Here is a 15921-nt window from a genome sequence, read left to right as displayed (position 1 = left end):
GCTATTGAGTTGCCTCGACTCTAAACGTTCCCATACACACTCTCATGCACAGCTCAGGATCACGTCAGCGTACACCTGCCCTTTTCTGTTCTACATGTACAATGACTCTATACAATGCTATTCTTTTCTTAATATGTTTAACTGGGTGAAAGTTCCTTTCAAGTAAAATGTGTTTACTCAACGGCCATAACTTGCAATGCCTCCGGGCAGTTATTCCATGCATGCAACTCCAAGTCTGATCCACTTGAATGGGGAAATCCTGAAATCCCCAAAACTGCTTGCCATACTCACATTTAAATGCCATGTTTCAAATCAGCATCACAATTTGATGTGATTTACGCCATACATTTTGACTACTATGTTAAAATAGTGTTTTTAAAAAAGCTGATATTTCAGGCTGGTCTAGCCAATGCGTATGTGCAGTCCTAAGCTCGCATCTCAGGACACTAACTGTTTCTATCATGGGCTGTAAATAAAGATGGACGACGCGTCTCCACTTTCCTCCAGTTTAGAAAAGTGAAGTCTGCATGGTAGAGATTCGTTTGGAGTCAGAGTCTGTGCAGTACTGATTCATTTGCAGCCCAAGTCTGCGCAGTAGTGATTAATTTGGACCCCGAGTATGTGCAGTGGTGATTAATTTGGAGCTTGAGTCTGCGCAGTAGTGATTCATTTGGAGCCTGAGTCTGCACAGCAGTGATTCATTTGCAGCCCGAGTCTGCACAGTAGTGATTCATTTGGAGCTAGAATCTGCCCAGTAGTGATTCATTTGGAGCCTGAGTCTGCACAGTAGTGATTCATTTGGAGCCCGAGTCTGCGCAGCAGTGATTCATTTGCAGCCCGAGTCTGCACAGTAGTGATTCATTTGGAGCTCGATTCTGCGCAGTAGTGATCATGAGCTGGAGCCACAGTATAAAAGTCCCACGCAAACTCCCTCAGACCCAATCACAAGCTCACAACCATGATCCCACACCCCATTTTTATAGCATCAAATAACTAACTAAAAACTAACTTTATAGAAAACATTAACACTTGAACATACATCAGAGCAATAAGAGCTACCTAAAATGAAAGAGACCACCTTTGGGAAAAAATTTATTTGAAGTGTACTTTTTTTTATTTTGGCTTACGTCCCATGTGTTTAAATGAAGAGGGCAGGGTTTATGACCTATACTGAAGCCAGCCACCAGATGGCGATCTAAATGTTTTGGCTTCGCTTTTCATGAAGTGTACGACACACTTGGTTCGACTGTAAAAAATGATTGCAGCTATTGGTTATCACAACTTAAAATAACAAAATAAGTAATAATGTGTTTCTTTAATGCTTGACTTAAATTATAAGTTTAGTTAACTTGAGTGTAGTTAAGTTGGATACATAGGTCATCTCAACACATTATATGTTGTTATAACTAACTGCAGCAACATTTTTTACACAGTGCAGTCAGAACTAAAATGACACCATTGCTTTTAGACTATTCTGCCTTAAGTCTAATGTCTGGCTCTGTTTTTCCGTTGTTTTTTTTGTTGTTTTTTTTTTGTACAAAAATAAGCCAGCTAAAGGCTCAAAAAATGTCTGGGAATTGATAGTTTGTTCTGCAGGCAAGCAAAGCGAATAAGGAGATGGGAATAAACTGCTTGAGAAAGACAGACTACATGGAAACATTTTTGTTTGGAAAACATCTCCTCTTGCATCTAAATGAATTATATATTACCAAACTAAGTATTTTTCCACTCTAGTCAACATGCTTTATCAGTTGTTTCAAGCATGTCTCAAATTGTATACATTCACCGAAATGAGTATACATGCCAATCGACTTCCTCTATGGGTGCTGTTTACTTGGACCCCGCCACACTGAAAAGATTAACGTGGAGAAATATACAGTGACATATAATGACACACACATACATACACATACGCACTAACATCGGGCCGTCTCAGTGTGTTTCTCATAATATACATAAACATTTATAAATCTGATTTAAAGGCATATTGGATTTCAAAAGACTTCCCCAGAACCACAAAACGCACATCAAGCAGACTAATATGAGCCATATATGAAACATATTACAGGGGACAGGCGATTTACAGACTCTGCATTCCATTACATGATGCTCTCCCAGACGTCGAGTGTAGCATTACTATGTAAAAAGATGACGCTGTTTTTGTAAGTAGCACTCTTAGTTTTGAGAAACAGCCATTATCTGCTATGAAAGCCAATAATGACCGCATCTTTCACACCCACTTTTTGACATACAGCTGAAGAAAAATGTGAATTAACTGAATTGACAAAAATGTTAAAAAATATTCCCAAAAATGTTGTCCCAACTGGCTTAGGTTTGTCTGAACAACTGTTGATTAAGCAGGATAAGAGCTTGAGAGCTCCCACCATGCATTGCAGAATGAATAAATTAAGTATCTTATTATTGTTAATTACTGTTATTATTGCTTTACTTTTTGCTGACTTCTTTATGGTGTTGTTTTTGTTTTTATCGTCACTTATTGGTTGTGTGGTAACATAAAGACTAGGGATGGGCGTTTTCCGCAAATATCACATTCGAATATTTGTCAAAAAAGGAATATTCGAATATTTGTTTATTTAAATTAAGTTTAATGAGACAGACGTTATTTTTCAGCAACATTTATTGTTTCCGTCATTTTTGAACAAGCTTACACACAATAAGCTTGAACATTACACATCTTGTTTTGTAGCTGAAAACCTTTAACAATGCGTGCAAACAAACAAAAGTACAGATTATAGCAAAAAAGCATATAGCCTGCAGCAATTAGGCTATTGTACAGAATTTTTATTCGTTGCTTGAGAGATGCCGCAACAATTTTCTTGAATTCGGTCACTTTCTGTGATTCTCCACGGCGTATTTGAAGTACTGTAGAAGATCGCTGTTCTTATTCATTCATTAATTATTTTTTGCTTGCATACATCTTCAAATATGCCGTGGAGAATCACGGAAAGTGACCGAATTATGTTTTATTGCGGACTTTTTTTCTTTCTTTTTTTTTATGGCAAGCAAAAATATAGCGAAATTCGAATATCATTTTTATTTATCGAATAATTAGAGCAGAACGAATAATCGAATGTTCGACTATTCGTGCACACCCCTAATAAAGACCTTATTTCGCTTATAAGTGTTTGCTGATTGTCTGTGTTATTGAGGAACACTATTGTTCAAAAGGTCTTTTTTTATTAGCAAGGATGCATTAAATTGATAAAAAGTCAAACACAATTTTAATATAATTAAAATATTTGTATTTTAAATAGAAGCTGTTCGTTTGAACTTTTTTTTATTTTTTATCCTGGTGTATGTGTAAGGTGTATGGGTTCCACAAAAAAAATATTAAGTAGCACAACTGTTTTCATCATTGATAGTAATAAAAATAGTGTCTCGAGCAGCAAATCGGCATATTAGAAACATTTCTGAAGGATTATGTGGCACTGAAGTCTGCAGTAAGGATGCTGAAAACTCAGCTTTGATCACAGGAATAATTCGATTTTAAAATATAATATTGCAGAAATTAGTTATTTTTAATATAATAATAATAATTTTAAAATATTACAGTTTTTACTGTATTTTGATTAAATAAATGCAGCATTGGTGAGCATAAGAGACTTCAGCAGTGTGCTTTAAGTGTTAAAATATTTTGCAAATATGGCTTTTGTATAAAATGACTGCATCTTTTATTTATAAATAGTAGTTAGGACTGATCAGTTCTGATGAGGTCTCACTGACTCACTGGTCTAGTTAAAGCAGTCAACAGCCTTGATGAAGCTTGAAAGTTTCAGTTCCAATTACTTGCAACTGCATTAAAAGAAAACAACCAGTACATAGTTTCTCCTGCATTGGACTGAAAAATCTTAATGCAGCATCATGTTCCCCTTGATCTTTTAACTTCTCCACAATTCTACATAAACACAGTGCTCCCACAAATACTCCCACTCTGTCTCTCCACGTCACTCTCTTTCCGTTTTCAACATGTCCTAATCTCCCAGTAGTTCTCTCTTCTGTAGTTTTCTAATCTTGTATCCTCTCACCTGCTTGCAATGTAATCCCACTAATAACACTGCACATTTCCTCTCTCTCTCTCTCTATCCGTCACTTCAATCCTCACCGTGTCAGTTTTTTACAGGATGTGTTAACAGCCCGGGGAGCTTACTAAGTCCTGCTTCCTCTAGAAACTCAATCAAACCTCCGGTCACACTGACAAGGTGGAGTTCACAGATATGGCAGCCCCCTACTGGCTATTGTTTGTTTTAATTTGTTGAGGGGATAAGGTGCCCATTCAAACGGCAGGTGTTCCATACTAACAATGCACCCCCTCTGGGGCCCACCACACCGTTAGACCACTCAACCCGACTCATCCAGGTCATAAGCAAGCAGAATACTCTAGTAAAATGTGTTTCTCAGGACGGCACCGGACAAAGAGAAGAATCTTTGCGATTTTGGCTGGAGGATATTTTGACTGCGTCGTGCCACAATTGCAACACGACAGGCGACCGAGGTGCCCTAAGACCTCAAAGTGGTGCGAGAAAAATGTGCATGAAAACAAGAGTTGCTTTTTCTGTTCCCATACGAAACCTCTCAATGTGTTTCCTGTCGTAATCTTCTGTTATTATCCTCAAAGCCACGCTAGTATAGTCCTCAAAAGCTGATAGGTATGCTCCATTTCCTCTTGAAAGCTTCTCATCGCTGTTTGGAATCTTAAATGAGTTCTTCCTTTGGTTTGGACGCTTTAGATGGCTGTTTTTTATTACTTGTGTCCAACCCATTAATATTCTCCTCATAAGATGCACAAGATATTATCAGGACATATAGACACATCAATAAGAATACATTTTGTTCTCATATCTATTGATTAATTACACCTTTGATATAAGCACATATAAAGCACAACATGAGTTTATGCTTGTCTTGTGTATTTAAATTAACAGGTTCACTGTCATAACTGTCAATGTGATTTCTGCCTCCTATTATTTCTTCATTAAATGACTGTATTAATTATCCTTTCTCCTTCACTGAGGTAATTCACTGAGGCATCCGTATGCCGCTGAAAATCATAAGGCAGATGCTAAATGCAAGACACAGATAGGGATATTTTAATAACTTTAATGCGAACAGGGTGCAATTATTTTGTGCATTACAAATGGGTAGATGCCTCATTGCATCCTCCTCACTCTCCCATAACAGAGCTCTTTCCTTTCCCCAGTTTACTGGAAGTTCGTCACCGAAACGGTTGTTCGCTTGCACTTGTGCGAGATCAGATTTGGGAGGGGGGTGGGGGGGTTATTACCACTCTTTCATCTCCCGTGAGCCATGCAGCCAGCAGCCATGTGGTTACCACACATCTCTGGACACCGAGGTGTACCTCCCAACATATTACTACCACTTCAAAAACTCTTAACAATCCCATATTCCCTGAAATCGTCACAAGGCTCCATACACATTCATTTCTACCGCCAAAACTCTGCACGTTAGTAGCCAAAACCACAAAAATGCAATCTTTTATTTTTTATTACCTGGCATGACTGGTGATGACTGTTTATTATCTTTGGTAAATGCTTTTTTGTGATTAAAACAGAATATCATCTGGTTTAACTGTTAGAAGAGATTTGAGTTGGATAAGGATTGGCTCTGCATGAGGATAAAGGCAAACTCATCACAGGAGTTTCGGGATGAAGGCAGTGAAAATGAAGCAGCCAGTGCGTCGCTGAGTTCCTCTTCATTGTTTATCAGCAATGTTGGCAGTTTCCATCTCAGGGAGAATTTCATTTAGTAAATATTTTCATAACGACACGTCTGGATGCGAAGGACGCTCACTTCACACTAAGCAGAGCGCACAAAAATGAATTATTTTTTATTTCTTTTACCCCCCGGATGGTTTATTTTCAAACCCTGACAGCTAATAGAGCAGACGGCCTGGTGTTCTTGCACACTATGTGACTTCTTAAATTACTAGAGTAACGCATGGCTGCGAGGTGACAAGGGCATCTTCAACACGTCTGTGTGAAAGTCAATATGACAGCCAGGCTACAAAAGACTCATCAATAACACAAGTCCCATCTTGGACTCCGGGGTAAACAACGATACCCTCCCACCAACTTTCAATAGATGTCATTCCCGAGAAGAACAGTCAAAAAAATGAGTGTCCCGGCTGACCATATCGATCACCAGCCTCTGTACCAGGCCACCATGGGTTTATTTATTTGGCTTTGTGACGCTCTGTTTCCACTGAGTTTCCTGTATAAAAAAAAAAAGATTGTTTTTTTTCTTGTATTGTAACTCACGTTTGACAGGGGAGTCTTTACTTTGAAGTCATTACTTCCTAGGCTAAAATTTTAGCCATTAATTAAATGGGGGTAAAAAGTTGTGTAAGGACTCAAATGAATCAGCGAATCATTTTTAAACATTTACAAGAACCATCTGAACAAAATAATTCACTAAATGAATCAAACACCCCAAAACATAAAACATGTTCGCATTACTGCAAAATAAAGTGTAACAAAAACACAGATGAACATCACTATTTGACTGACTTCTGAAAAAATTTACTTCATAGCATGACTACTTTAACTACCCGAAACATCATTAGAGTCTTCTTTCTTTCTGCCTACCGAAAACCTAGCAAAACCCTCATCAAATCATTCAGAAACTCTGCTTTGAATCTTTTGTTTACTGGTTGTTAGCTGCAACCAAGTGTTTGAGATTTTTACATCAAAGTAACAAAATCATAAAACCACACATGGTTTTATTCATATTTGTTAGCTTAGGATAAACACGGTCACTTCTAGCCACTACTAACAAGATGTACAGATGAGAATAACGAAGCCCTTGATGTGTTGCGTTGGTGACAAAGCCTGCAAAACAAGAGCCCTCGTAAATGTGAAACGGCCTGGAGGCGTGCACATTATCGAATCCTGCCTTCCATTAAAGTATGACACAAGCTTGGAAGATTCACAGACTTCTGGGTCCCTGACATTCGGAGTGACCTCTTCGAGACTTTTGTGACGAGAGGTCTGCTGGCTCCCAGACTCACCAAAGACAGCGCTAGGCTTTGATGTGCTGCCTGAAATGATGCATATTAAATGTTTTCCGTACATGAAAACTATATTTTTTTCTAAAGTTGGGTGGCGAATATTTCCCTGAAATCTTTGCCCACAAGCAGTGCCAGCAGCTGTCTGGCAGACTGCAGTGTGTGAACGCTCACCGAGCGAGAGACTTCACATATGCTCCTCATATGCCCACTGAGGTCAGCAGGGCACCGGAGACCACAAACCCACCTCCTGATTCGCTCCAACACCAACACAACAAACACACACACTATCCCGCTGACTGACTCTTTGCAATAATAAAAAAACTGACATGCAGCATTTGCAAACGCTGACAAACAGATATGCAGCTGAGGGCGGAGCTTCCAGATGGGAAAGCAGGAGTTGGTAGTTTCACACCGAAACTTCATTAAGACACCCAGAGTGTAATGAGAGGAAGGGAATGCTGCCTTTCTCTCCTGATCCAGCAGACCAAACACACTACGCCAGCCACAAAGTGCCACATTGTTCCTGAAGTGTTAACTGCGAAAGGGCCTAAGACTCCACTGGAGACAATTTGCTATTAAATGCTACAAAATGTGTGCATAACTGGTGCAAATTAGAGCGAGAGAGATGAAAGAGTGAGAGAGAGCGTGTGTGAGTGACTGAAAGGGGATATTACAGTTGCGACAGGAGCTACTAATGAGCACAAAATCATACGAGCTGTCAAAGAAAGAAAAGCCTTTCAAATAAATCCACATTTATTAGAGGGAAATGTGCCTGAACTATGGAATTGTGGGTAACTAGGCCTTGCTTAGGGCAGAGGTGCAGTCATTACAGTTAAATCAACACTCCAGGGTGCTCTGGGAAACCTGGTGGCGTGTTAATCGTACCCAGGAGACGTGGAGACGGGACTTCTGGACTTTGAGCAGTCTTGAAAACAGCTAATTTACAGATGCGGTAGCTTGATGCAAAACATTGGATGAATTGCTTGGTTTTCAATGAATAAAATCGGTTATAAGAATATGCAAAGTTAACCAAATGCTTTGCACACCATGAAAGTCTTGCATCTGTCTCTATTTTAAGCTAGACTAAACCTAACATGGTATATTTTAAAACTTATCCAATACACTGAGTGTCTTGACACGTATTTATTTTTCTCTCCACATGAAAAATTCCACTGAAAAGCCCTTCAGGGGTTAAAGGTTGGAAGGTTTAACCAGACCTCTGGCAACTGAACAGACTGCAAGCCTTTCCTATCAGACCCGAAAATGATATTATACCAGATGGTTGAGATACTTAATGAACTGTCATGGCTTTTCACGACAGAAGCGCCGCAGGTGGAAACAAGGAAATTCAGGATATTTTTACAGTGAAATTCACCAGTGGTTAGAAGTAATCTAAACACGTAAGAGAGTTGGTCTTCAGCTGCAGTGCGCCCCTTAACGGACTTGTGGTTCCCCAGATAATACAGCCAAGGTACATACACACACGCACACCATGCGTCCATTAATCAAGTTAATGTTTGTGTAAACTCATTATACTGGATGAAAAAATCAGATGCAATGCTGTTCAACATTCAGATGTGGACACAATATCTCAAGCCTCATTTAGAACATTCTGCATATAATCAAAGAAATGTGATGTTTCTCGACTCCAAACTCTTCAAACTTTCAATACAAAACTCTGAACAAAAACTCTTCATGCATTAGACAGTTTATAACATACATGGAAATCTGTGTAAGTTTAAAGAAAACTTAAAATGTGAAGTACTTAAATTGATTTATATCCACTACAGAATAACATGACACTGAGCATATCCCATACTGGTTTTAAAATAAATGTTTTTATTTAATTTATTTATTCATTTTTTATTGAACCTCTGCTTTGAATCTATATTTCACTCTAAGAACTAAACTGACCGGCTTTAAAAACTCCAGAAATAAGAGGAAACTTGATCAACTGAGCAAAGGTAACAAAAGGTATCATGCAATTTTGTTCTATCAACTTAACACATCTTATTAAGAAAAATAATGGTAATGGTTTACAATAGTGCACATATTACACAAAATACTATTATTCAATCAAAACCCATTTAATCCCACTGGTAACATTTGTGACCTGCATTCACTTTATGATCTGTTGAGTTACTGATGTGAAGTGAGTTGTGCAACTATAAATGGGATTCAGACTTGATTTCATGTGAACATTTTTTACATAGCTGGTGTAAAATGCCACATGATCGAGGCTTATAAAATTCTAGATTTCAAAGTATAATTGCAAGTAAAATAAATGCATTGCTTTTCAGCAGAGCTGCTTCGATAGATAAATAATCCTTTATATATATATACATATATATATATATACATATATATATATATATATATATACACACACACACACACACACACACACACACACACACACACACACATATATATATATATATATATATATATATATATATATATATATATACACACACACACACACACACACATATATATATATATATATATATATATATATATATATATATATATATATAATATATATATATATATATACATATATATATATAGTTACTTCTTTTATATTTATATTATTTTTATTAAAAGTCATCCAGCTTGACTGGTATCCAAGAAGGAAAATAGGTGTACTTATAATTTTATTTTTTATTTTTAAATAAATTAATACTGCAGTGTATAACAGTACCATTCAATACGTGTAACATGGACACTATGTTACAAGTCAACAGCAGCTATAAAAAATAAATAAACAAAATAAATAAATAAATAATTCTTCCACTTCCTCTCCTGCTCACACAGGTTTAATCGCTGCGCTGTCACTGTGTGTCTTATATTATTGGTGTACAAATAACGCGATATTATGCGTACTCACAGTCTCTCGGCATTCCTCGGGATTCCCCTGGGCACCGTCCTGAAGCCTTGACCCTGACAATCCACATGAGAGCCCGAACAACTGCACTTATGTGGGCATCCATTCACAGCACAGCACAGCAGCCCGCACAGCACAGCCACTGTCCCGCAATACTTCACCCACCGCATCATAAATCCTCTGAGGCTGACAGCAGCCCAATAACAATAGAAACAAATATTCAAAAACAACAAAAACTAATTTGAAGACTATATATATATATATATATATAAAAAATATCCGCGTCGTTACATCCAACCAATTAAATCCCGCACGCGCAAAAACAAAAAAACTACAGGTAGAACGAGGGGGGAAACTTAACGATGAGCTACAACACCATCTTAAAATAGTTCCAACTTTGAAAACTTGTCCGAATGCATCAGGAAAAAGCTTTGCTCATTCAAACGCGCAGTTGCATCTGTCTCTCCACATCACTGAAACATACAGATGCGCATTAAAAGTTAGAAACGCACGCCGCCAACTAGAGAAAAAACGCCCTCTGCAAAATCATTAAAAACGTCCAAAACGATTCCTTCTCATTCTTCACCAATTCCGCTTTTTTTAAGGTCCAGCATGCAAATCCTCATTGATAGTGTTTGAGAAACTTCAGCGGAGCTCGTACCTATTGGATTTCCAGCCCCCAAACTCTGCGCTCCACACTCCTACTGGCCAATCTGCGTGATGTCATTCTGGGACATTTGGGGTCTCGACTCGAGAAGTTGTTGGGACAGCTTCAAATAACTCAGCACGCACCAAATGCTCGTTAACGTTGAGGGACAAACACAAAGTTATGAATTAGAAACCGCAGCGCGAAACGAAGACACGTGCCATCTAGGTTTTTTGAAAAGCCAAATTAGAATTAGTAATTAAACAAGATTTTATATTGTGAAAGCCTATATTCACCACCAAGAAAGGCTTGTGGGGAGCACGGTGATGTATAAAAAAACTTTTTTTTAAATAAATACATAATTAATAAATAGCTGTTTTAACTGAGAAAGCATAATTCTTACTAAAGTTTAGTCATGTCATCCACTATTAATAGTTAAATCAACAAAGGCATCACCCAACTATTGCAAAATATAGTGATTCATGAATGCAATAGGTTTAATAATCAGATACTGCAGAAATATCTTAAGAAATGTATCTATTTTTGCAGATACTTTGAGTCATGTCTTTCTTGAAATAGTTTCACAGGATTGTTTTTCTTTTTTCATGATTTTTGTGTCCAGATTTTGCTGTCTTAGTGCCCCCGTCTGGTGAGAAACTTGATCTGACTAAATCCAAATTCCTTCCTCGCTATGAGAAACCACTGGTTTTCCTTAGGTAATAAGTTTAGAATGGTTATGGAAGTTTAATTATTTTATGCTATGGGTTTGTCATTAAGTCCAGATACGTTTCTTTGCATATTCACATGAAATATTCAGCTTGTAGTCCTTATATGCAAGATAATAATAATAATAATAAAAGCACTGGAAGTCAAGATAAAGGCATTAAATACTCTGACAGAGCAAGTTAATGTACTTTTAACAACAGATTAAAGAGTAGTGCTACACAGAAACTATATGCACTACAGTCAGTAAAACATAACAGATGTCTAGATAGGTTAAAGCTTCACTCAATAATTAGAACATTTAAATGCTGAGTCCAGATCCTTAAAGAGCAGCATTGAATCCTTGTTTAACACACTGAATCAACTCCCATATGCCAGGTTCATTTACTTACATTATAACTCCTGAAAGCAAAGCGAGGCGCATTACACGTCTGCTGAAGGCTGCAGGTACATGCGTGAAGTTAAGCTTCAAAACATGTGCTTTACACTTCCTTTAGTGCACACACACATGGCCATGAGGCCATAAATCTGTGATTCGTGTCAATAAGGGTGATGTGCCAGATTTACAGACTGCTTTATTCTATTCACTTGTTCACATCAGGAGTGAGGAATGTCCGGAGAGCTTCCACCTGTGGAGAATGAGCGTGATGGGGGAGCAATACTCAACATGTGTCTGAGCTGTCTATCAGCTTCTCTAAGGTCAGACTTTTATGTTAAAAACTCTTACACATGGAGGGACCCTCAAACAGCCATGTTGTACACTTAAGCACGATCAGACTATACGGCAGCAGAAGTGTTTCTGTCTTACGCACTCAAATGTATGTCTTTATTAAGGAAGAGTGTCATTTTCTTTATAATTCTCTGCGGTCGTTAGCAAGGAACTGGAGTGAAGGCAGGATGCTTGTGTGCTTTCAGAGGTTGAGAAAAATAACAGCTGCCCTTGTTTTCAAAAAAACATACAGTCATAATTTGTTTAAAAGGAGAGTATGCAACATTACAAATAAGACAAATTGAACTAGAAAATAAATTGCGACTTATCTTTTAATCATAACTTGGCTGTTCTGGAAAAAAAAAGCTGAAATAAGTTTAAAGGGTAATCATCAAATTGCACTATGAATGTCAAAACAAAGAAACTTATTTCTAAAATGATACAAGTTTTGTGAGTTAAGGCTGGACAGATGACATTAAACTGACCTTTCCATTTTATGTATTGCACCCAATGGAAAAGTGAGTGGCCAGATTATGGAAAATATTGGCATGGATGGTGTAGACCAGCACTTCTGGCTGGGAAGGGAAAGGGCTATCCAAAGACCTGTCTAAGGAAAAAAGCCATTAGCATACGATGAGACATGAGACTGCTTTGAAATGGAACACTTGAACATAAAAAGAAATCCAAACTTTTCAGCAATTACGTAAATCTCTCAGCCTATCCGTTTGCCGTTAGGGGGAAGGTATGCCATATATAGATTTTCCCTCACTCCATATATTCCCTTGTCGTTCTGCTCTGTAGCTTTGTAACTGAGAAGAGCAGGGAAGGATTTCTCATCTTCCTGGGTGGAAATTTCCTTCCTTTAGCTAACACAGAACTGAGAAAAAAGTCAAACATTTAATTACACAGCGAAATTTACTTTATGGCTCATAGATTTCCACTTTTGTCCTGTTTGTATCCCAGCCAACCGCTGTTAAACCACATTATGGATCTTCATTCTTTCCCACAAGCAAACGGAACATGAATGGGAAGTTGATTATTTCTCTCAGGCATCAGTTTGCATTGTTGTCTGGCACCTCTGTGAACTGCTGCTAGGTGATAATTGGAAAGACAGCCTCCCTCTGTAGCATCCTGCTGTCTGCACAGTGGCCACTTCAACCAGAGGCCCAGGCTTCCTGTGTGCGAGTCTCCAGAGCCAACTCCGCGTGTGCCCATGAGGCAGCAAGACCTCAGCTGCCACTGCCACACAGAACTGCTAATTACATGCACATTGTCCTAGCTTGTGCGAACAGGGGCGGGCAGGAGGCGGAGAGGGGGGAGTATCGGGAGGTGGAAAGTAGTGACAGGAACAACAGCCTGGGGTCCCTCGGACACACACGCTGTCAGGGCTTGGGTAGGGTGACCAAATGAGCCATTTTCCTAGGACGCGTCCTTGCCAGTATTTAGATATCGCCTAGTAGTTTGACCAATAACATGCAGTAATGTACATAATCAACCAATCATGGCGTGTGAGAAGGTGAGATCTACAGAGAACGATCAAAGCCATGCAAATACACGTACATGTTAGGTGTTTGTTCGTTCATTCAACTTGACACCAAAGTACAAAGAGAGTGATTTTAATGCATAGGGAGCCATCTGCTCTGCTCACTATAGCTCTTATGAATGTCATACAATGATCCATCTGCACAGCACAAACAGCCAAAATCTGGATATTTTAGGCAATATAAAAATCCTGGCAAGGATGTCTCCTGGGAAAATGGCTCATATGGTCACCCTAGTCTTGGGCCATGTGAGTTCCAGACAGCCAGAAATGCTCAGCTCAAGTTGTTTGCTAATCCACTGAGCGGTAAAAGAGCTTTAGCAGTGTATACACTCTTTTTGATTCTTGTCCTTCAGTTTTAGCAAACAAACACATGGGGTAAAACTATGGCCAAATGTTGCCACAGTCTTGCAGAATGATTTGTTTGTAATTCTACAAGCTCACATTCCATGGGAACTGCTAAAGCCCTGCAGACATCATTGCTTATGCCAAATCCGTGTTTTTTTTTTTTTTCACTGAGTTGATCTTTGACCTGGCTATGATGTCAGAATTTGCAACATTTCATGTTAAACCCTGGGACGCAAGCATTCCTACAAAATTTCTCACTCACTCTTTTTCAATTACTCACGGCTGGCAGGCAAAATAATGTTTAAAATGATGTGCGTCCTACGTAATGCTGCTCAGTGTGGACAGGAACAATGGGAATGAAACTGAATGGAGAAACTCCAACAAAAACAACAACATCCAAGCCTTTTCTTTCCAGTTGTAGGAAGTGCACAATTAGATTGTCTCAGTGCTACAATCAGAAAGGTTTTGTAATGTGGAAGTGGTTAATATGGTTGATCTTTTTTTAGAGAATGTGATGAGGACTGGATGGGTGGGAGGTGGGATCTATCTGGTGCCCTTCCGCTCCTCGTGCCTCTATCAGGATTAGCCTATAAACAGTTCCATATGTGGGGCTAACCCTGACGCTAAAATGTAAGACTTTTTCCACCGGTATGACTGGAAGATTGATGATCCAATTTACTAGGGAGTTATCATGGACCCAAATACTCAAAAGAACTAAGAAGAGCAGCCAGCTGTTGGCTCTTCTGCCTCAATTTTTCCTTCGACCGGAATTTCATCTGCATACAGGGAGATGGAGAAGTAATGTTTGTGTGGTCAGATGCGAGTCTCTCAGTGCAGATGATAAACTTTACACTCCTCCCGTGACTGTTCCCAGAGATTCACTCAGGGGCTAGACCAATATCCATCCAAGGGAATAAGGGTTTTGTGATGGGATGATTATAGGTTACTTGCGTAGAGGTCTTAGCAAGAGTCTAATGTTCTCGCTCATCTCAGCATCCTTTAATCTAATCAAACGAGAAACCAAAACAACACCCCACAAAAACACAAATCAAATTTGCGCATTGACATCTCCAACTGTGACCTCATAGGCAGTCTCAAACATACAGCAAAGCAGTCACTCATTATTAAGATTCTCCCTAACCAAATGGTCCTGCCCGGACTACATTTGTGGTTCAGTAATAAACTGTAATTAACACCAACCTCTGAGATCAGCATCCTGACTGAGTCCAGCATATGCAGGCCACATGCACTTACCTCTGCCTCTTTCAGTCTGCTGTTCAAGAGCTGTTTACATAGTGACGTTCTACTAGCATTCATCAGACTCTCTGTAGGGAGGATTTAAGAAATTTTGGACTGAACTTGTACTTTTTAGCCAGGAGCAACCGTTAGTGATTGGCCATTGGAGAGCTATTTGTAGACATCACAGCCAGGTCCGTAGACACTGCAGCCTTCGGTCTTCATGGGACTGCGGTTGACAGAGTTGACCTTATGCTGGCCAGCATCCATCTCTCACAGCACAGTGATTGCCTAGCGGTCTGTTTTTTATTCTCTTCTGAAATTCTGTCTGACCAGAAATTGTTATTAATTATAAAATCTTTGCAAAGTCTATCACTTTACTGCTTGGCTGACCACATGGTTTACCCCCATTGGATTTTGTTTTGTTTTTCAGGGAACCGAAATAAAGCCAAATGCAACACAAGTAGACCTTTTGAGGGTTTCACGGATTTAAATCTAAGAAACAATGTTTTAGGGAGCGGAATGGGGGTGTGTAGGACAAGCTATTGAAAAACAGCAAGGCATTTTAATTAACCTGACTTGAAAAAGTTAATTTTGTCCATAAGAGAGTTGTAACAGGGGTCTCTGTTGGTAACATCGAGAGGTTGGTTAAGAAAGCCTCGCGGTTCAAAGAGGCTGAAGTCACACAAAGACTCGACAAAGCTAAACAATGACCTTTTCTTACTCAGACTTTTGTCAACATGAGAAAATTAGAAATGCTACATATTATTAGGTGAACATTGGA

At 38.9% G+C, this 15921-nt stretch overlaps 1 protein-coding gene across 1 annotated transcript in view; it reads right to left on the bottom strand.

Annotated features, from left to right (window-relative positions):
* LOC113057829 (slit homolog 3 protein-like) overlaps positions 1-10615 on the bottom strand; it is a 154535-nt gene extending 143920 nt beyond the window's left edge. The window contains exons 1-2 of the mRNA XM_026225363.1: positions 10597-10615; positions 9939-10121 (exon numbers count right to left, since the gene is read on the bottom strand). Coding sequence (XP_026081148.1) covers positions 9939-10108 — 170 coding nt within the window. The 5' untranslated portion in view covers positions 10109-10121; positions 10597-10615. The remainder of the gene's footprint in view (positions 1-9938; positions 10122-10596) is intronic.
* Between the last annotated feature and the right edge of the window lie 5306 nt (positions 10616-15921).

The sequence above is a fragment of the Carassius auratus genome, chromosome 39 (assembly GCF_003368295.1).
Source record: "Carassius auratus strain Wakin chromosome 39, ASM336829v1, whole genome shotgun sequence".
NCBI classification, from domain to species: domain Eukaryota; kingdom Metazoa; phylum Chordata; class Actinopteri; order Cypriniformes; family Cyprinidae; genus Carassius; species Carassius auratus.
The sequence above is the reverse complement of the archived record's forward strand: the minus strand, read 5'-3'. Positions and strand labels throughout refer to the sequence as shown.